At 50.6% G+C, this 22,961-nt stretch overlaps 1 protein-coding gene across 1 annotated transcript in view; it reads right to left on the bottom strand.

Moving 5' to 3' along the window:
* Nucleotides 1–22,961, bottom strand: part of VSTM2L (V-set and transmembrane domain containing 2 like) — a 69,600-nt gene that overhangs the window by 2,186 nt on the left and 44,453 nt on the right. Inside the window, exon 3 of the mRNA XM_078392243.1 lies at nt 12,647–12,697. Coding sequence (XP_078248369.1) covers nt 12,647–12,697 — 51 coding nt within the window. The remainder of the gene's footprint in view (nt 1–12,646; nt 12,698–22,961) is intronic.

Raw genomic sequence — 22,961 nt, 5'->3', positions numbered from 1 at the left:
TTCTTGCTAACCCATTGGAGACCCCCCCCGGCTCAAGGCGTATATCTGGTGGTCCTCCTGGGCCTCCATCTAGGGCCACCTCCCCTTCCCCCCCATGGGGCCATTCCCCATCTCTGTGCAGAGTCCCTCCTCTGATCTCAAACCCTGGAGGGCCTCTCAGGTCAAGGTGTGGCAGGACCTTCCTTGGTTGGCCCTCCGTCAGCCTCCCTGCCCCTGGAAGGTGGCCCCGGGGACCTTTTCCCCCAAAGTTGAGCTTGGCCTTCCAGAGCTAGTCTGTAGCCAGGGTGGAGGAAGGGGGTGTGTGTGTCTCTCCTCACTGCAGTCCCACCTGGAGCCCTGTTTCATACCACCTAAAATGTTCGCTTTCAAAATCTGTGCCATTTGCCTACAAAGAATGAGAGCTTTTTATTTTCTTGCAATAGGAAAAGAAAAATCTTCAAATATCTGGGCAGGGCTTTCCCCTCCAGTCACCTTCCTTTCCCACCATCCCCAGCCCATCACGGATTGTGTTTCCATCAACAACAAAGGAGTGTCCATCCATATCTTTACTTTCCCCCTCCTGCAGCGATATCTTATTTTACCTATTTATTAAGAAGAACACTATCTAGCTTTTCTATCGCCCTAGCAATAGTTGAATTTATGCAATTGCTCTTGGTTTCAAAGAATAAGGAAACATCCATACTTCGGACCATGACGTGGAGGTGGGGATTAGAAAAGCGGCCTTCTGTGGAAGTAAAAGTTTGCTAAAAGGAAGCCATAAAATTCATCTGGAGACCCCTGGTGAAATGCATTCCCCCCCCCCCCCATTAAGCCAGAGAGACGAAGGGAAGCCAATGAAGTCCACAGCAAAACCAAGGAACAGCAAAATATTTCTCGCTTCTCCTGCCTTTATTGGATCAGCCAAGATTCCCTGAAATATTCCAGGCAGACCTGAACAAATCACTCGGCTCTTTGGAAAAGATTTTGCTCTCTCCATCTTGCTCCTTGTCCCACGTGCTAAGTTTTGTTTTGCTTTTGAAATAGCTGTTTGGTTTCTTTGCTGTGTTTTGGTTTTATTTTAACCGAAAGCTTTCATGGTGGATGGAGCTTTGCCACCTCCTCACCTTGACGCAACCTGGATGGTACGGACAGTAAATTGGTCAGCGGAAAACATGGTTTTAATGAAGCAATAGTTTTTACTATACCCAAGTCCTTTAAAGATGTGTGTATGTGCTGTTGCTTGCGGCCAGCAAAGAATCAATAGGTATTTTGTGTGATCCTCTGTAATTTGACCTCATCTTTACTTGGTTTCATTTGTAATGTTTCAGGTTTATAACGTAGGTCAGTTGGATATTTTTTTTCTTAAAAAAAAAAGAGAGACAGAGAGATCCTTATTGGTCACACTGACTGAGGCAGCCAGTAATCCTATTCATTTACCTAAAAGCAAACTGCATTGTACTCAGTGAGCCTTCCTTCTGAGCCAAGCTGCGCAGGGCTGTGAACTGATTTTAAGCCGTCCTGACTGAGCATTCCTCAGCAGAGAAGGAGGCTGTGAATAATAAGCCCCAAAAGCTAATAATGAATGTTCAGTGAAAATGAGCAGTGTGCTGAAAAATCCTCCCAGGTGTGGTTAGCGATTTGCGCCATGCGTGTAAAGCATGCTCCCTATACACATATAACTGGCTCAGTCAAGGAAAGGATTGTCCAGAACTGGAAAATGTAACCATTTTGAGCTATGGATCTGTTTGGCATGGGTTCTGGAAGCTACAATCTCAAAAAAAAGTTATTTTTCTAAGCTTGGAGACAACCATGGAGCATTTCCCCAAGCATGCTGGCTTGTACATCCAGGAGGCAGTTTATCGGCACGCACGCCAGGGACATGGGTCAATCTGCAGCTGAGAGGCGCAAAAGAACCGCTCCTCTCTCTTGAGTCTGTCTCTCTCTCTCTCATCACTAGCCAGGTTTTTGCCTCCTGAGGCAACTTGCGTTCTGCATCATGTTGCCCTCTTGGCTGCGTCAGGCCCTTTTCGAGAAGGACTCCATCTCTGAGGATCCCCTCCCACGTTCAGTCCACGCTGCCTAAAAGACTCCACCTCCAGCAGCCCCAACGTGAGTGGAGATGTCTGTGAGAAAGGTGCGAGCGAGCTCTGAGCCATGTAGTGGTGGAGGTCATGGAATCCTAGAACCATGAAGCTGGAAGGGGCCTAGAAGGCCATCCAGTCCAACCCCCTGCTCAGTGCAGGAAGAGAAATCAAAGGATACCTGCCAGGCGGTTGTCTGAGTTCCTCTTGAAGGCCTCCAGCGTTGAAGCGCTCACCACCTCCCGAGGCCATGGGTTCCATTGTTGTACTGCTCTAACAGTTAGGTAGTTCCCCCCCCCCCAGATATTCAGCCTAAATCTGGCTTCCTGTAATTCATTGTTGCGTGTCCTGCACTCTGGGATGACTGAGAACAGATCTTGCCTTTCCTCTGGATGACAGCCTTCCAAGTCTTTGAAGAGTGCTCTCCTATCTCTCCTCCATCTTCTTTGCTCAAGGCTAAACAGACCCAGTTCTTTCAGCTTTCCCTCCTCCTAGGGCTTGGTTTCCAGCCCCCCTGATCCTCCTTGTTGCCCTCCTCTGAACTTGGTCCACTGGGGAAAGACAAGGGGGTTTGGGAAACTGGGTCAAGCCACCACTTAGCCATAAAACTCACTGGTTGACCTTTGGACCCCATTGCTTTGACTCAGCTTGACCTACCTAAGAGAGATAACATGAAGATAACATGAGGAGAAAGCCACTGATCGGATTGGCTGAAAGGTAGGAAATAAGTAGTATAACAATTCATAAGCGCAGCCCTGGGGTGCTTCCCTTGGCCCTTGAAAAGGCTCAACGAAATCTAAAATACAGGTGAAAACATTTTTCTTGCCCCCGTAGGGTGGAATGAAGGACAACACAGAACTTGAAAAATAACTCTCTAAAAATGTGTCTAAAAATGCTTTAAATATAACTTTGGGAAATGACCAAATAAAGGGCTATACTTTACACCAGAAAGATAGCTTTGTACCTGCTTGTTACAAAGAAAGGTAACTCTGTACCCTGCAAGAAACTTGGTTTCTGTGAAGTCGGGTCGATGTTCGGGGGCAAACGTTCTGCCTGGATGAGCCCAACGCTCTCCCTGTATTATTCCTCAAGCTAATTGGTTACAGGTAATCCAGTTACTTGTAACGAGTTACTGCCCGGTCCTGTAGATCGGTGAGGCCATCTCCTCCTGGATGCCCCTTTTCCGGGTGATTCGCCGCCACCCCCTCCGTTGCTGCTGCTCCAACCCACCATGATCTCCATCCAGAGAAGATGGAATCCCTCCTGCTGTGCGCGCGGAGCCCGTTCTGCGATCGATGCAGAATCCTGCCAGCTAATTAGCTTTCCTACCAAATTGATTCGCTCTCAGTATTTATCACCTAATGAAATTTAAGACTTACTCGCTAGCCGGAGGCGCTGCTCCCGCTGTGCTTGGGCCAGGTTAATAAATCAGGTTTTATGACCCGCCGACCCACCTGCAGGCGGGCAAGGCTGGCTCTGTGCCTTCCCTGCACCACCACCTGGGGGGGGGCCTCAGGGACCCCCAAGACCTCCACCCGCGGACCTCCACCCTCCAGCACCAGAGATTCTTCCAGTGTTAAGGGAACGGCCAGAGGTTGCCCAGCAAACCCCCCGCCCCCAATTTCTGAAGGGCCAAGGAAGGCAAACCAGGAAAGATGGCCTGCCGGTGCTGGGAGTGCAGGACAGATTTATTTATGCCCTGACTGCGCACAGCAACCGAGCAGCCCCTGGCGGGGGGGGTGTTTAAGGGGCAGGGGGAGGGATGTTTTCTGGTTGCAGCGGGCACACATTCTCATCCAGCCCTGCCTTCCCTCGTTGGGGGTTTGCCAGATGGCTGCCCATCCTGGCTGGGAAGGGCGAGAGAAGGACCGTCTCGCGTAGACATCCGGAGGGTGTGCATCCGGTCCAGGGCATTCTGTCCAACTCCCCAGAAGGCCTTGGAAGGTGCTCAGCCGAGGGTCGGGCAGGGCAGCTGTGGGACTCCCTGGGAGAGAAGGGACAGGCTCCAGAGCTTGGAGAGATTTCCCCCACTCACCAGAGTCCCCCGGCTCTGCCTGTCACCAACACCTCTGGACGTTCAGGGCCATTTCTCTCTTAGCTGTTGCTTGGAAGGGGGGGGGAGTTCCAACCCTTGTATGACATTTACATTTGGCTAAGGAGCTGCTGGCAGCAAAAAGCTGAGGACCATAACTATAAAGATAACCATTCCCTCCCCAGGAACACACCCATCACCAGAGTTTCCGTGTTTTCCCTTATGGAAACTCTGCCCCCAACCATCACAGGGTTTTACCCCCCTGCCTATCCACCATTCTTGTGGCTGCTCCACATGGCTAAGGGGGCAACTGCTTCTGGCCCCCCTCACCCTCCTCAATGGAGGTGACACCCCCCCTCCATGGAAGCTCCCCAGAGAACTTCCCATCTGGGCCCGCTGGGAAAGGAGGATGTGGCTTTCCAGGGATTTTACCTTGTGCTTTACATCCCATGTACAGTACTGTACTTCTTCCTTCAAACCCCTTTGAAGGAATCAGTTCTTCAGCACACCTACTCGTTCAGCAAGGGTTGCCACCTGCATTCAACGGAGGAATTGCTGCTTCGTTGGTTATTCTCAGTGGGCCAACGCAAAATTGATCACAGAATCGTAGAATTGGAAAGCTGTAAGAGACCGCCACCCGGCAAATTGTTCGGGAGACGGCTCAGGCATCCCTGACAGATGGTCCTATGACCTCTGTTTAAAGACCCTTGAATGAAGGAGTGGACTGCCCCTTTTCTGGGGCCATTTATCCTACAGCCCAGTAGTCTCTCCTGTCGATGGGTTCTTCCTAACCTTTAGGTGAAATCTCCCGTCCCGTCATTTGAACCCGTTATGTCAGCTCCTGCTCTCCAGAGCAGTCAAAACACTAGCTGGCTCCCTCTTCCATGGGGCAGCTGCTCAGAGATTCGAAGGCAGCTATCCTGTCACCAATTAGTCTTCTTTTCTCCAAGTTAAAGAGGCCCAGCTGTTCCCCAGCTGTTCCTCACAGGGCTTTGATTTCTGCAATGTTTGACCATTCGTTTCTCTCTCCTCTGGACATATTTCAGCTTGTCAACATACTTCTAAAATTATGGTTCTCCGGAACAAGACAGAGTATTCCAGGTGAGGTCAAACTGAAGCACCATAGAGCAGTGCTCTAGGTCCCTTTGATCTGGAGACAATCTTTCTGCTGATGCAACCTAGTATTGCATTTGCTGCTTTTGCTGCAGCATCACACATTTAACTCACATCTAGGTTTTGCTTTGCTGCTGGTATGGGTGAGTCTACTCTGAAAGAGGCTGCTGCTGAAAAGGGGGGGGATCCCCCTGAGGCTCTCTGGACTTTTCTTCATGACCTTCTGTCGACACCTTGCCTCCAACTCTAGGCCCTGCGTGTCTACCTGCAACAGCGCTGAGGAAGGGAGCTTGGTGCCCATACAACCGAGAATAAAAACTGTTTGTCTTATGATGGCCCACAACTCTCTGTTATTTTGTTGTGGCAAAGAGGGTTCCCTCCTTGCAAAATAGCACCAGGCTGGTCTCTCTTTTCCTCCTAAACGTCTTTCCGCTTCCCCCCCCCCCCCCGATGGTCCCTTCCTGGACCACTCCCTCCTCTTCCCAGCGCTCTGATCTCTGCCTGGGCCATGTGGCTGAGGGCAGGGAAGGTCCCCATGGCCAGGAAGAGAGGGGGGGGGTCTCATGAACCCCCTCTTTGCTCTCCTTTGTGTGAGGTGGAGGGCAAATCTTTGCTTCCTGCGGTCCTGACAGTTTGGTTCTTGGGAAGAAAAAGCCATCCGGGGGTCCCTGAGCAAGAGCAACCCCCAAACAAACCCTCTTTGGCCCAGCCTGGGTAGACCTTACAGCCCCGAAGTCTGGGGCACAACCTCCACAACGCCCTTCCGTTGTACAAGCCTCCGAGGGCCGAACGGGAAGAAATCCAATCCCCCGTTACCTCCATCATCTGTGAACAAGGAGTCACTTAGAGAAATTAACAGCCGGCAAATTCCGAACCCATAAACGGAAATGCTACGTTGCTCGTCGTCTCCCGGTTCAGACTGGGAGATTTCTCTGAGCCAGCGAATGATAAAAGGGCTGGATAACTTTATGGCCCTTAATAACATTTGCAGTCATTCAGGCTGGCAGAACACCCAGAATGATGTTTCATGCTCCATCACAGGGGTCAGGGAGGAGTAGGCTTGTTATCTTTAAAGCACCGAGCGGAGAGGAGAATCGGGGGGGGGCAGCTCAGGCTGAGCAGGCCATGAATGCAGCTTAGGCTCTTTTTTTGGGGGAGAGAGGAAAACCTCCACCCACCACCAAGGTGTGGCTGCAAGGAGGGTGGGCCGTCTCTCTCTCTCTCTCTCTCTCTCTCTCTCTGAAAAGCACTCCCAATGCAACTAATCTCCAGGAGCCTCCCCTTCATCATCATCATCAGCAGGGCAGGGCAGGGTGGTGGAGAACATGGGTGATGAGGTCCCCGGCACGTCTGACATTGGCAGGGAACTGGGATGCTGAAGGCTCCGTCGAACGGCGCTGAGTGCACTGCAGTGATAGGTTCCCTCTCTCGCTCATACTCACAACAGCCTTGCAATGCAGCCCAGTTATGACCCTCCCTGTCAGCCACAGCCTCACTGAACACCGGAAATGAACACGGCAATCCTGCCTGATTTTGGAAGCTAAGCAGACTCGGACTTGCTCAGCGTTGGGATGAGTTAGCAACCCCCCCCAACCCCCAAGGTAAACAATAGAGATCTCTGGGACACAGAAGGCATCCGATCCCTGACAAACACCACGGAGAGCCTGGGCGGCTACTCAAGAGTTGACCAGGTTGGGCTAGATGGGGCCAGAGTCTGACTCATCGTCAGGCTCCTCTTAGAACTGCAGAGTTCAGTTGGGGTGGGCCGACTGATCTCTAGGGGCACCTTCCGATTCCACCGGCCTCTAGGAGTAGCTTCCTTATTTTGACCAAGCCGTGGATGAAGAATCGGCCCCAGGCCTTCCTGGTTTCAGGTGAACTGTGATTTTCATCCCATAAAAACCCTTGTGACCCATAAGTTTGAACTTTTATTTTCACCCCATGTGTCTGCCCCAGGGACTCCCCCAATCCACCTGCTTCTGCAAGTCCTGGTTAGCATCGCAGACGAGCACCGGGGTCGTGTCATGCCCAGAATGTGGTGCCGAAAGAGATGAGCGAGCCAAGCCTGCCTCTTGTGATCTGTCTCACTGAGCTACCAGGTGAGCCTACAGAGACGTCTGCCACTCCTTGGAAGGAAGCGCAGAATGCAAATCACCCCCCCGGGACTCATCCTGCAGTTACAACCAGCTCGGATGATGCTGGGATTTGGAGAGGGACCTTCGGGTCAAGGAGCAAAGCTTCCCTTCTGACGGGAAAGCCTGCCCTGCCTCCCGAACCCAACGCGGAAGTGTCCATCCATGCGCACTCTTGAAGCTTCGGTCCTGCAGCCTCTCCCTGAGCGCTTGCAAGGGCCGTTTGCCTTCTGAGCCCTTGTGAAGGGTGGCCTGTTTTCACAGATGGATTCCTAAGTCTTTTCAAAAGGGAAGCGTCATCAGCAAGCTGGTTTAAATACCTTCGCTGGCCGCCTCCGACTCGGCTCAAAGCACCTTCTTCCGTTCTTTTTACAGCTTCTGATCCTCTTTGGGCCAACAAAAATCTATGTTCCCGAGTCCCCTTAAACAGGAGAGGCTCAGAAACGGCTCTTTTGGGAGTGCCGGCTTCTTTTCTAGGCCAATTGGCACAAAAGTTAATTTCACCCTTGGCAAGGATTGATGGGTTAGTTATCCCCAGAAAGGGCCCGCGGTGGGTTCTCCTGGGTCCAGTAAAGGCATCTCTCCACCTGAAGTTAGAAGCATGGGAGCAGGGATGATGGAGATGATGAATCATGCGGCATTTGGAGAGGTGGGGAGGGGCTGTCTTTTTGAGCAGCTGCTTCCCCACCCCCACCCCGACCTGGGCTCTTGAATCTTTCTGTTCCTTAAAGAGCAGCCAAACTGCAGCAGTCTATCCAAAGTGCCTCCCGCCGTCCTTCTGCACCCCAGCAACCCAAAACGCGTTTGAAGGACCTCATATATAAACGTAGAACTGGGGAGCTGGAAGGGACCCTTTGAACCACGGTGTCCGGCCTCTGACAAGGAGGCCCTGAGGGCAATCCAACTCCCAACCAGATGCTTAAACCACTGAGCTATCCAGCAGTTCATTAAGGATCATAGAATGATAGAAAAGTGAAGTTCGAAGGGGCCTATAAAGGCCATCCACTCCAATCCCCCCTGCTCAACACAGGAGGACCATCAAAGCAGATCTGCCGTGTGATTATCCAAGTTTTTCTTCAAGGCCTCCAGGGTTGGAGGGCTGACCACCTCCCGAGGTCATGGGTTCTATCGTCACACTGCTCTAACAGTTAGGAAATTTTTCCTGATATTCAACTGAAATCTGGCTTCCTGTCACTTGAGCCCATCATCATCATCATCATCATCATCATCATCATCATCATCATCATCATCATCATCATCATCATCATCGTCTTAGAACTGCAGAGCTGGAAGGGACCCTACAGATGACCCAGTCCTAGGGGGGAATCGAATTCCCAACTTCTGGCTCTGCAGCTCCGAAACCCTGGAGCGATCCAGCTTTCCTGATGGATCCTTCCCTTTAAGTCTGAGCCAGAATGGGAAGCTCTCCAAAAGGAGGGCAGCTTGAATTGAGATCCCCTCCCCAATAATCCTTCAAACAGAGGGCTCTCTGCCCAGCAAGAGAACAAGGAGTCACCAGACCCAAGTTTCTGCGAGTGAGACGCGCCCTGGGGCAGTCTGGGGTCCCCTCCCGAGTCAGCAGTCATTGGGGGTGTGTGTGTCTGGCTTTGAAGGCCAAGATGGGGAGGGGAGGACAGACCGCCAGCGCCGCCAGCGCCATAATTAGCACCGCCGCCCCTGCTGTGGCCCCATCAGGGGAAATCTGTGCCTGGCGAGCGTGATTAAAATGACACAATGTCAGAAGAACGGCAATTAGAATAAGTGCTTTTTAAATATTATTCTATTTTTATCATGGGCAAAACCCTCTGCTGTAATGAGCTGGAAGCTAATTGAGAAAGCAATGAGTGTGTGCCTCCCCCAAGCCCTCGCCATCCACGCACACACACGCACGCACACACACATTGCCAGAGAAGAAAAAGCCAGCGTGGAAGACAGACAGGCCAAGGCAGGGGAGGGGGGGAGCCATGCGGGGCCAAGAACATTTATTTTATTTAACTAATTAGCCCGTCTCCTCATTCCATTCACGGGCGCCTTAAATGGGTTTGGAATTCTAATCCGCTCAGCAAATTAGATTATTGCCTCCTTAGCGCAAAACTTGTTCCGCAGATGCCGGAGAAATCAAGGAAGATATTTCCCGGACTGAGAAGGCGGGTCGGATGGGGCGCCTGGCCTCTCTCTGGAGGGCAAACGCCAACCTGGGGAGCCCCGGCTGGTGGGCAAAGTGGGCCACAGGCGGTGGCCTCCAAAGGCTCGGCCAGAGGCACCAAGGACACAAGCTTAGGACCCCCCCCCAAAGCCCCCTTGGCTGCCCTGGCTGATTCTGCGGCACAGCCGGGGAGGGCTCCCTTTGAGTCCGAGAGCAGAAGGGGGGGTGCCAGCCCCAGGAGCTAAATCCCAGAGGAAGCCAGAGCTTGGAGGCTGGCTTTCCTGGACTCAACCCAACCCATCGATCAGCTTAAATGGAAGTCAAGGGGAAGAGCAGAGAGAACAAACCGAAGTCCTTGGCCTGCACAATTTATTTCTCACACCGGCCTTGCTCTGGCAAAGAGCCTGGCTATAATTCATCTGTTGGCCACGGGAGGGGTTAAAAAAAAAAGCTGTCGGACTGGCAGGCCCTCAGACGCGACCCTCCAGGAAATCTAAAATCCCCACCATAGCCACCAGGGCCCTGCTGGAGCAGCATCCGTCACGCCACCGTGGCAAGCCGAGACGTGGGCCAAGTGGGGTGCCAAAGCAAAGCAGGAGCGGGGAGGGCAGGTGCCTCTTGAGCAGCCGGTGTCCTTGGGAAAGGCGCAGCTGCAGGAGCTGAGCAGTGGCCGTGGCAGGACACGCTTCCCGGCCCACGAAGGGGGCGAGGCTCTCAGGAAGAGCATCTGGCAATCAGAGCGTGCAAGGCCAACGACAAACCCCCTCGGAGGGTGGGAACCGTTCCTCGGAAGCAACCACAGCCTGGAAGATTCCCCTGTGGGACTCCAGAAGCCCTCGAGCTTCATTCTGGCCAGTTTACACCTGGAAAGGAACGTTTCCAAGCCCTGGAAGCAACAGGGGGGAGGGGGCTGTTAGCCATCCAAAAATGAGCTGGGCTCTGTGTTGCCAGGACGTGGGGAACCCGCAGGTGTCTCTGGGGACTCCTGTGCTTCTCCGGGTCTTTGGGCAGGGATGGGAATTTCCAGGTTCAAGCAACTGGAGGAGGACGGCTTGTGCCTTTAAAGCCCCAGAATCCGTTCTCTGCTCATTCCCATCCGTGGCAAGGCTTGGGGGCTGGGAGGCAACGTTTATTGGCTTTTATTTGTTTGTTTGCTTAAAGTATTGCTACCCCAGTCAGACTCGAGCTGATTGACACCTTTAAAATGCAACACTGAAGCTTAGAACAGTGAATTATTCAAATAGTAAACAAATTCATAACGTGATATTAAACATGTTGCTAAATATTGCTGAAACAGATTTAGCAGCAACAAAATGCAAACGATCTCATTCTGAAACCTCTCCTAGACGGTCAGTCTCGAAGGACAAAGTTGTTGGCGTGTGTGTCGTGTGTTCATCCTTCACGCAACCATTGTTTGTCCCTTCTCTGTGACTTCACAAGGACCCACCCACCCCCCTTGCTCTCAGGGTCTGCTCCTCTGAACGGTTTCCCTCCAGCCTTTCTATCTACAATTCTCATTATGTGTTCCCTGCAACCATGATCCTGACTCTCCAATTAGCTTTCTTGCGGGTCATAAAGAGGGCAACAGTCCATGAATATTCAGACTAATATTATACAAGGGTGGTGGGGGTGGGATGGGGGTTGCCCTTCCTGGTGCCATATGATTTTCCAGTTAGAACCACTACTTCCCTTGAGTGGAATGAACAAGATGGGTTCCATTTGGATGTGAAAGCATTTGTTGAATCGGAAAGGCCGCCCCCGGGCGGAAGCCCCAGAGAAGTCACCCATCTGGAGAGGGGAGCAGACCCAGGTGGCCCGCCAGGGTCTGCTCTTGTGCAAATATCTCCTCTGGGCTTCACGGCCGAGCCTCCCTTTAGGAGCCCTGTTGCAAAGGGCTCTGGCTGCCGTACAGGCTGAAAATGAAAGGAGATCTGCACCTTCAGGGGCAGATGGGCATGAATTGAAAAAGAATAACTAAATTTGTTCAAAAAACCAATGCCCCCAATGAATCACAAACCGACAAATTTTTTGTGATTTTTGATTCATCAATTAGTTTGGCTATAAAATGCCCACCAAAGCGCCTAGAGACACCAACATTACAGGGAAGCTTCCTTGGACCCTCCTCTACAATCTCTCCATGTTTGGTGAAGACTGAGTCGCAGACATCTGAGTTACTGATCCACAAAGAGGTCCCCCTAGGAAGGTTTCCCCCCAGGCACCTAGGGACACCAACATCTCAGAGAAGCTTCTACTGATTGTCCTCTACAATATCTCCCAGTTTGGCGAAGATTGGGTGTCCACAAATCAGCTGCTCAAGGGCACTTTCCAGGAGGACCCACTTTGTTGGCATATAACTTGGATGTCTGAATGCCAATCTTCCCCAAACCTGGAGGGATTGTAGAGGAAAGTCAAGGGAATCCACTCGATGATTTTGGTATATGTAGGTGCCCGGGGGGGGGGACTTTCCATGGGGTGGCTCCTTGTGGGTGCACAACTCAGACTTCCGAAATTCACCAAACTTGCAGGGGTTGTAGAGAATAGTTAGGAGACGCTGGCCTGTGAAAATGTTGTCTCTGGGTGCCTGGGGGGGGGTCCATTTTACAGGGTTTAAAATTTTAAAAATGAATTAAATTGATTCATCAGGAAGAATTCATAAATTCATAATTCATAATTCATGATTCATCTACCTTGTTGATTCACAAATCAAAAGGGAACACCCTTTTTCTGATCCACATCCATCTCTAGGGGTAGGTCTGTGAGTTGGGTAACTTGGCTGGGAAGCCGGAGGCTGAGAGTTTGATTCCTCACAGAGCCTTGGAGGGAAGAGCCAGTCTGTGTGGCCTTGGGCAAGCTGCGCAGTCCCAGAAGAAGGGAATGGGAAGCTTCAAGCTTCAAGCTTCAAGGCAGTGGCCCTTTCTGTGCCTGCAGTTCCTAGAAAATCCAGCCACTTCCATTGCTCAGCTCTCTTCCATGGGGGACAACAGCTGATTCCGGCAGGGAAACCAGCTCAGGTCTTAGTAGCAACCTCAGTCTGCACTTTTTTCATACCCCCTTTGGTCAGTTTTTTTCCCAAAACCTGGCTGCCCAACTGGGGTGGAGAGGAAGGCTACAGCTGTGCCCTTGTTCTAAAGTCTACCCAAGAAGTCATTATCGAAAAACTCACGCTTATTTTTGTTGCGTCCTTCCCAGCTTCTTCCTGTGGAGATGCTTTTAGCTGTCGGGAATGGAGGGGGAAGAAGGAGGGAGAGAACAGAGAGAGAGAGAGAACCCATTAGTTCAGCTTGGGGAAGAAAAAGGGAGAGGAGGAAAACAGCATCAAACTAATTCACACCTTGGCCTTTAATGCAGTCTTCAAAGGCAAAATCTGGGCTGGGAGAAAGAGAGGAAATTTATGGGGATGGAGGGAGGGAGGGCTTCAAGCCATGAAAGCAGAGGGAAGGAGGTACGACGCTGGGACCAAGCGATGGGAGGGTCTTCTTCTTCAGGGCAAGTGAAATCTTTCTGACAATGCTTGCGGGCTTCATTCCCTCTAGCCATGACGGATGTTGGCATGGCACATTCCGAAAGGCCCCTAGATCATCACCCTAGGAATTCTCACATCTGCCCAGTAAGGTCGCCCAGTTCACAAGGGCAGGGCTGGGAAATTCTCCGCCCGCTCTCCCCCTGCCCCACTTCCTCTCATGCCTGCCCCCCCAGTTAAAGCCCGCTCTCTTATTCGCACCCAGCCCAGTTCCTCTCCCTCCTGCCCTGGGGAGTTGAGGGAAACCTTGGCAGACAGAGCCAGTTGCCAAGAAAACCCTGATGGGAGCTGATGGGCCAAGCCCATGGGGTTCAGAAGGGCAGGGCAACAGCCTGGGCGGCCCCCGTTGGAAAGACAGGATGAAGGAACCCAGGAACGCCTGGCAGCCGGTGACCAAACTCCTCACCACAATCTGAAAGCACAGGAGGACCACCTCCGGGGATGATGGAGGGCAGAGGAAAAGGTCAAACTGAAAAGTCCGTTTCAGACCAATGGCCAGCCCCACAGAGCTGCAGGTGAGCCACCCGAGAGGGTAACGTGTGCCCCCCAGTGATTTTGAACCCTTTTTTTTTTTGCACTTCCCACAGTCGCTTGCCCCATTTTTAAGCAAAAAAGGTGAATCACTGCTCCTAGAAAACGCCTCCTGCCTTTTAATCTCAAACTACTTGTTGTTGTTGTTGTTGTTTTGCTCAGCAAAAAATCAGAAAAGGGCTTTGCGGTCTCCCAAACAGTGCGAACACAGGAGCAGGGGGTCCCTTTATCAGGCCACTCAAAAAATTAAGCGAACAACGAGCTTTCAGTGATAATTTGTCTTCTTCAGGCTGCGCACCAAGTGCTACACACAAGAACTCAGTGTGCAGCCTGAAGAAGGTGAATAATCACTGGAAGCTCACTCTTTCTTGTTTTCTAGATGTTTTTGGAGTGGGCAAATCAAGGGATTCCTGCCCCCCCGCTCCTGTATTTCTTGTAAATCAATATGAGCTGCTTTCTCCCCCGCTCCCGCTCACTATTTTTTTTTAAATAATTTTTGCATCAGGAGGGCTATGATGCACCCAGAAAGTATTGGGGGGAGCAGAAAAGTGCCCCCCAGACCTGCAGAGGTCACTCACCCCTGGCCTACAGGGGGAAACAGTGGCACCCCCAAACATCTAGCAAACCCTTTCTGATTACTCTCCTGCATGAGCTTATTCTTTTTGGTGAGACTCAGACAGGATAACGTCCTAGTGGATTGGGTCCTTGATGCAGTGGCATCTCATCCCAAGGGGAAGCTGGGGATCGAGGGGGGAGGGGGCTGTCCACTTCTCACATCTGGCTGCCCTGGAGAGAGGCAGAGGGGGGCTGGGTTTTAACAAACCAACATGGACGTAACACCGGACGTGTGTAGGCTCCACTCAGTGCCCAGATTTAAGCGGAACATCCATTGTGTGCCCCATCGGCCTGCATCCAGTTGCTTCTGCCGGTCTCCACACGGGAAATGTGGCCAGACTCAGGGGACACCAACCCCCTGGACGGGGACACCCGGTGTGTGAACAAGGAGCCTGAATACGCTTGACTTTCCAGATGGGAGAATTTAATAAAAGGAGAAGAAAAGCAAGATGCTGCAGGGGAACATTTGGGTTCGGAGGATGTTCTGATGTTATTTCCCCCACTGTTCTCTTAAGGGCCCGTGCTTGTTCTTTTGTGTAACATTTTTGAAAAACAAAAGAGAAGAAATAAAGACTTTACTAAAACAAAAGCAAGCGCAACCCTTGGCAAGGTCCTGAAAACCCGTCCCCCCCTCCCCGGAATTGGAAGAAAGTGCAGGTGTCTGGAGTCCATCTGCCTCCAATTTCGGGGGCTTTGCGATGGCACACCCATGGAAGAGACTAAGGAATTAAGTATGGGGGGGGGGAAGAGAGATGGAAAACCCACCATGAATTCCACACAGTGTCCTGGAGCCTTGCTGATTGTTTGGGCTCCTGCTCCGTGCAAAGCAAGCGGGTGTAAATCATGATGTGGGCAATCCTTGCATGCAAAATGAAGAAGAAGGGCCCTAATTTGTGAACTCATAGAGAGAGGGCAGGGTGGTGTTTCCCTCCTCCCCTTTTTTTCGGTCTCTGCGAATTGATTCCCCACCCTGGCTCTGCAACGGTGCTATGGAGTCAAATCTAAAGCCATTCTAACTGTTGCTTTGGTTTTTTTTTTCTTTTAAGGAAGAGAAGCTTAAGGCTCCATATGTGTGTGGGGGAGACCGCCGTCCACCTCTCCTTTTGTGTTTGCTGTGTACACACGCATGCACACAGGGTGGCTGGCATGCATGGATTCATGCTTTGCTTTAGAAAAGCAAGAGATGCTGGAACTGTACCGTGAACCACAGGAGAAACACCCTGCCTGCCTGGCGGATCGCTTTTGTAGCCGTTGGAGAATAAACATCATGTCAGGATAAAATTGTCCCCGCCCTAAAGGAGACATCACCAATATTTTCTTCACATCCCTACACAAAACAGCCCTGAGCTTCCAAGGGTGAGTACCAAGAGATCCTGTTTCAGGGGTCAGCTCAACGGAAACCTTTTCCTACCTTGCTCACCATCAAATCCACCTCGGTCTGCTCTTGAACAGAGCCTGGAGGGGTTATTTTTTAGACCATCGGCCATCCTGGACAGGAGACGCGGGGAGTCAGTGTCCAGGAGAGAAAGACTCCAAGCTCTCGTGAGCAGGAACCTGCAATTATGTCCTCCCAAAAAGTTTTTTTTTTTTTTTTTAGTGGGATGGTAGGGAGTTTAGACCTCCACAGCTTGTTGTAGAAGCCACTCGGAGTTGGACCTACCAGGTACGCACTGGTTACCCCATTGTTGTGGCTGAGGTCTGAATAATGGCCCTGGGTTTCAGCCACTCGCTGTGCAGGCCAACGCTGCGTTTCTCAATGGAGCCTCTCTAAGGGCACATCCGGTTCTTGCATGGTGCCAAGCCACTGGTCATATATGTCTGGGTCATGCGCCAAGGGCGCAACCGGTCACTCATCCCGGTATTTGTTTGCTCTTTTTAAAGTATTGGTATATTTATTGCTTTTAGCTTTAAATATTGTCTTTTAATGACTTAAGCTGCTTTGGAACCTTTTTAAGGAGAAAGGCAGGGTAATAATATGTTAAATATTAATAATAAATAATGATAACCTCTCTTCCACTCCCCCCCCCAAACCATGCGTAATAGAGCTGGTCAAAGATGCGCCTATCTTTTGAGGGATGGAGGCAAGGGAAGCCAGGAGGGGAGGTGGGAAAGGCAGGGGATTTTCCTCCCATTTGAAGCCCACCTGTTTGGACCCCACCTCCTTCTCAGCCTCCATCGCCAGGGTGACTGCATGAGGGTCTAGGGGCACACTTTCAGGCCACGTTGGCCAGTAACGCCCTATGAAGCAAGCACTGGTGTGGTCTGAAAGGGGATTTCCATGTCCAGTGCCCCGTTGCGTTGCTCCGATGCGATGACCACTGAGTGCCCACAGCCTCTGCCGTATGGGCTGTAGGAGGAGGGATTCATTCATCAGTCTGATCATGTCCCTCTGGGTCTGATGGTGGCTGGAAGACGTTTGCCATCTCCCAATTGGCTGTATATTGCATGCATTGTTTCATGCTTCAGTTCTCCGAATGTGTTCTGTTATCTTTAATTCTCACCTTTTTATAGTGCCGTCTTTAACCACGGAGCACGCATAACCATCTCCTTCAGAGTCTCCTTCACGCATCTGGTGAAGGAAGCTGATATGCCCTGGAAGGCACCTGACAGAGATGAGAACTAATTGGTTTAAGGTTTAATATTTCTTCACTCAGGGAACTGCCGTTCTGCCAGGGGGTGAGGGGTGTGAAGCAAGCAATTTTCACTGCCTTCTCTCCACATTGCAGCCCCCAGATTCCTTGAGCGGGGCTGAGGCAAGGAAACTGGCACAAGACAAGGCTCGGTTTTTCATGCTGGCTAAATCTTGGCCACAAGGGACATAGATCATGGTCACACCTTGGAACCTAAGCTCCAGAAAGCAAGTAGTTGCAGTTACAACAATGTTTACAACAGAATGCAAGCCAGTGTCTGATCTATTCCTCTCCCTCCATCTGGTGAGGCCGCACCCCACAGCTGTCAAAGTCACAGTTATGTCACAAGAGGAGTAAAGTCAACTCTCACTAAGTTGCAGCCATCTTGCAACTTAGGGTGTGATCAGACCACCGTTTATTTCATGTTTTGCTCCTTTTTCTGGTGACCACATTATATATGGTCACTTGCCCATCTCTGACTTTTGCATACCACACCTTTTTGGGTGCTTTTTAAATGCAGATAGGTTTGCTCCACTTTGGTTCATTTCCAGTGTGTTTGATTCCTGGGATCGAACCAAAGCAGATAATTTAAAATGTCCCTTTGCTTAAGCCCCTTGATGATATTGGAAACAGAAAGCTTCCTCCTGCTCTTGCACGGAGGGGGAGAGGGAGGAAGCCAAGGTCTGTTTTTAAAGTCTGAATGCAGCGCTGACGTGATATTCACTTACGGAAAACTTTGAGAGCTTCCTTTCTCTCTCTTTCCATGCGGGAGCTGGAAAAAGCTTAAGCAAAACATGTAAGAGGAGACAGGAAAGAATGAGGAGGGGGATTTTGTTGTTGTTAATTTTTCCTTTAAAGGGGAACATGGGCCACGTAGGGCCTCTTGATGTGTGGCGTGGTTGATCCTGGCATGTGGGTGGAAGGATTGTCCCAAATGGCATTCCATACCTCAAAGCAGCTCTGTTAAGCATGATCAAGCCCCATCCAAGTTGGGATAATTTGGCTGTCTAGTTCCACGCCTAATCATGCCTTGAGGGAGCACACAGAGGAATGCTTTTCAGGTCGCTGTTTCTAAATTGGGTTCTAAATTCTAGGCCATCTTCCGGGATGCGTCCACATTACATTCCTGTCCTCTTTGTCTTCGATGATTTCATGACAAGGAAAAATACCACCAGAGCCCTGGGGAAAGGGGCGCATGGAAAACAATTAATCAGCACCAACTCCGCTCCATGATGAAGGCATTAATTGCCACCACACAGTAAGTAGGGCGGAGAGGAGAGGGGGCAGGAGTGGCCGAGGGAGGGAGGCGAATACATTCTGAGCCCAAGAGTGGAGAAAAGCGGTGGCCCTGTGTCTAGAAAAACCAAGACCTTGGAGCAGGAGGAAGACACGGCCATGAGGGAGAGCGCTTTTGCAGAGCGCAGCAACAGAAGGCTTGCAAAGAACTACGTGGACGGAAGGATTCTCAGGGCGCTGAAATGCACGAGGAAGCCATGTTTGTGGACGTGAGGAAGCACTTCAACAGGCATCCACTTGAGGAAGGAGGATTCCATTGGGCACGTTCTCTTCAATCACTCCAGCCCATTGCTGTTGCCATTAATTACTGTTCTTTAAAATGTTGGTTGTTTATCCTTAATTTTATTTTATACCATTATGTTCATTTGTTTTGAACTCTGTGTGCTCAATAGGTAAACTGCCCAGAGTGGCCTGGTAGCCATGTGGGCAGGAGAGAAGCCAAATAAAATTTGTTGTTTAGTTGTTTAGTCGTGTCCGACTCTTCGTGAGCCCATGGACCAGAGCACGCCAGGCCCTCCTGTCTTCCACTGCCTCCCGGCGTTGGGTCAGATTCATGTTGCTCGCTTCGATGACACTGTCCAGCCATCTCATCCTCTGTCATCCCCTTCTCCTCTTGTCTTCACTCTTTTCCAACATCGGGTTCTTTTCCAGGGAGTCTTCTCTTCTCATGAGATGGCCAAATAAATAAATAAATAACGGGGAACCACAGGAAGGGATGTGACAGCTCAGTGGCAGAGTCCCCATTTTGCATGCAGAGGGCTCCAGGTTTGATTCCTGCATCCTCCGGGTAGGGCTACGGCCAAGCAAGGATCCTCCTCATAGCCCTGTCTCCAAGTCAGAGTTGATATCAGGGTCTCCCTCAAGATGTCACCCCCTCGTTTCCAATTACACACTCACTACTTGTTCCAACTGGCACGAGGAGTGTGAATGGACTCACAGAGGTGGTGCAGCTTTCAAAAAGAGAGAAATGGGTCATTGTGATCCAAAGACATAGGTGGGAAACAATTTTTAGGGATCAAATGTGGCTTCACAAAATGCACAGATGTTTGAGTTATCCAGGACTCATTAAGGGCGGGGGAGGCAAATACAAATATTTGACTAGGTGTCTAAAGACATGAAGATCGGTAATCTAATTTTTCAAGGTTTGTAGCTTGGGTGTTACTCCATTTTGAATAACCTCTACAAAATCCTCTGCTTAACAGGGCCAGGCTGTGGAAGGGGGATGGTGCAAAAAAAGGGTTGTCTGTTTGGGGTGCAGGGAAGGAATCAAAAGACACCTAAGGCTTCTATACCCCCAGAACCCAGCTGTATTGCTGCCCCTGTGACTCAGAAGACTCTCACTATAATTACCTTAGTCTTCTCTAGCCACCCCTACTTTGTTGCAACCAGAGGCAGATAAAATATGTGGAGCTTCTTTCAAGAGAGAAATCCTTGGGCAGCCCTGAGAGGGGCCCAACCAAGCTTCTCAAAGCATCTCTAGAGAAGATACTGATTCTGGATCTAGAAACAGTGCTCCCAAAGATGGGGGGGGGGGGGGAAGAGTATGTTCTAACGCTAGCTTATTCGAACTCCCATGAGCTGGTTTTCATTTTGTAAGCGGCAAATTGGGAGCTTGGTTTCTCAAGCACACTTGGTCCCAAAAGATCTGCATGTCTGGAGGGAATAACACTGCAAAAGGACAAAAGACCTCTTGGCCTCACTGAGTGACCTGGCCCGGAATCGAGAGGTGGCCTGCCTGGAGCAACAGATAATGTGTTGGCTTCCAGCCCCAGCATCGGGTGGATCTGTCCATGGTGCTGAATTTATGAATTGGGAGCAGTTGCTGGGGATTTCTGGACATGAATGTCAGGATGGGGCATTTTTGATCAGCTCCAGTGGCCTGTCCAGCTGCCCCTCACCCTGGACAAGAAATTACCAATAACCATGGTAACCCCCAAAATAGAGTCCTGCCATGTTCTCTACCTAGGTCTGCCCGTGAAGTCAGTACTGAAACGTCAGCGGGTCCAAAATGCAGCTGCCAGGCAGATGGCAGGGACCAGCATGTAAGATCCCCTATCCCCAGTCTTGGCCCACAGACATTGGCTCCCTGTTGGTTTCCGTGCTCATTTCAAGGTGCTGGTGATGATGACCTCTAAAGCCCTTAACAGTGCAGGACCTTGATATGTGGTGGGAAAAGGCCCTGATGTTGGGAAAGTGTGAAGGCAAGAGGAGAAGGGGACGACAGGGGACGAGATGGTTGGACAGTGTCATCGAAGCGACCAACATGAATTTGACCCAACTCCGGGAGGTAGTGGAAGACAGGAGGGCCTGGCATGCTCTGGTCCATGGGGTCACAAAGAGTCGGACACGACTTAACGACTACAACAACAACAACTCTCCCACAAGATAGCAACCCATCCCACTTGTTGCTAGCAGTCCTTGATGTTAAGAATGGCAACACTTAAGGAGGGCAGGGAAGCCAACGTGAGGACATGAGCTTTCTTGGTGGTGGCCCCTTTCTTCTGAATAACCTCCCTAGAGATAGTTTGCCACTCATCATCCTTCCTCTGTTTTAAGAAAGCTCATTGAGGCTGAATTATACAAAGCCACCTTCTACTAGCGGTAGATATGGACCTCAAACGAGTTTTAATTTGCCTATTTCTATTTAAAGGTATGTTTGTTGTTTGACTTAGCAGCAGGGTTTATTGAATTTTACTGTATTACATGATGTTTTTACTGTATGATTTTTATTGTATGTTGTGAAAGTCCCAGAAAGCGAGAACACCAAGGGGGCGGTATAGAAATGGAAACAATAAATAAAGAAGCAACATGGTTTTATTTATTTATTATTTAATCTTTGGCAGTGAGTGTGCTTTGAAGCAGGAGGGCCTCACACAGCATGCATCAAAGCGACGTGCCAGCAGGGAGTTCCGTTTGCAAACAGACGCTGCCACGTCCAAGCTCCCAGACGTGGCACGCCTGCTTCAATCAGGGCCGATGCATGTCAGGAGAAACGGCCATTCCTCTGAGGAGGAGCTCAGGAACATTTCCTTTCCGCTCGCTTTCCTTAAGAATCATCCTGGAGCCACATCTGTCTCCTTTTGCAGAATACCATGTGAAAACGGAGGAGACAGCCTTGGACGGATTCACGCGTCCAGCCTCGGAAGAGTCAATAGGTTGGACTGCTGGAGAGCTTAGCAGGTTAAGGCCTCTGGTTGCCAAGCCAGAGGTTTGGAATTCGTTTCTGCCTCCCTAGCAAGGGCTGGACTCTGAAATCCAGAGGGTCCCTTCCAGCTCTGCAGGTCTAAGATAAATATCTATTATATTTGAATAAGGACGACGCCCATTTAATCAATTTTTATTTCAGCTTGCTTTTGAAGCTGTTTTGCTTCTTCTTTTGTTATTTATTTATTTATTTATTTATTTATTTATTTATTTATTTATTTATTTATTTATTTAGTTAGTTAGTTAGTTAGTTAGTTAGTTAGTTAGTTAGTTAGTTAGTTAGTTAGTTAGTTAGTTAGTTAGTTAGTTAGTTGCCGATTGCTTTGTCGAGAGGTACAGGGGAAAAATGCAACTGACTGGAGTTTCTGTGCCTGATCTGGGGGGAGGGGTAGCCTGGCATTTCCCAAACGCCAGGACTCTGAAAGGCTCTAGGGCCAGAGGCCGTGCCAGAACCCTGAAGCCAAGGGGGGCCCTTCGGGGTGCAGGCCTCCCGTGTGGCTCGAAGGCCAGTAGCTCTGGAGAGCACAACCTCGGGCCAGTTCTGACACTTGCTTCCTATGTGAGAGTCTTTTCAAAGACTGCGATGCCTGTGCACACATTCATATGCACACACACACACACACACACACACACACACACACACACACACACACACACACAGACAGACAGAGGTACGCACAGCAGCCTGCAAACCCACCCACACACCTGCTCACCCCCTTCCTGACCTTGCTTCTCTCATGTAAAGTGTGCAAATCTTGCTGCCCATATGGAGGTTCCTCCCTGTCCCCCCCACGCACACACACTCAGCTGGCGGCATCTCCTGCTGCAATTGGGTTTTGCCCAAACAGAAAATAATAATAAAGTCTCATTAAAATAACAAAGAGGCTCCTCACGATTCCCTGGCCCTTATCTTTGTGTGAGAGAAGGAGAGGGAGAAGGGGGAAATAAATAAATAAAGAGGCCGGCTGTTTGCAGAGCCTGAAAGGGAGGGAGAGGGGGAGGAATGGGGTGGAGGCTAGCGAGGAGGAGGAGGAGAAGAGGAGCAGGAAGCAGCAAAGAACTGGGGAGCCCGAAGGGGAGGAGAGGATGGTCCCCTGGTTTCGAATCTCTGGAGGAGCTGGGGGGGAAGAGGGAAGGGGACCCCTCAGCCTCTTATGTTTTGTACCCGGCCCTCCCCACTTCGCCGGTCTCCGAGTGTCTTGGACGGTGACTCACAGAACCCCACAACCACTGGCTGGCCTGGTTGGGGCTGATGGGATTTGTAGTCCCACGGCACCCGGAAGTCTGCACGTTGCCCACCCCTGTGGTCAAGGACGAGACCTGAAACGCAAAGGGCTCCATGTGCTTATATGGTGAGAAAGGGCTGGGATTCTTCGGCTCCCCTGGTCACTCTCCTGTCATGTGTTCAGAAGTGTGTGTGGGGGGTGCAGGGGTGGGGGGTGTGATACTGAGAAAAGATGAAACTACATTTTAGAACTGACAATAAAGGTAAAGTTCCCCTTGCCTTTGAGTCCAGTCCTGTCCGACTGGAGGGCGCGGTGCTCATCCCCGTCTCCAAGCTGCAGAGCCGGCGTTTGTCCAAAGACAGTTTCCGTGGTCACGTGGCTACACACGGAACGTCGTGACCTTCCCACCGAGGTGGTCCCTATTTATCTACACATATTTTTACATGCTTCCGAACT

The sequence above is a fragment of the Pogona vitticeps genome, chromosome 4 (genome assembly GCF_051106095.1).
Source record: "Pogona vitticeps strain Pit_001003342236 chromosome 4, PviZW2.1, whole genome shotgun sequence".
Taxonomy (NCBI): Eukaryota; Metazoa; Chordata; class Lepidosauria; order Squamata; family Agamidae; genus Pogona; species Pogona vitticeps.
The sequence above is the reverse complement of the archived record's forward strand: the minus strand, read 5'-3'. Positions and strand labels throughout refer to the sequence as shown.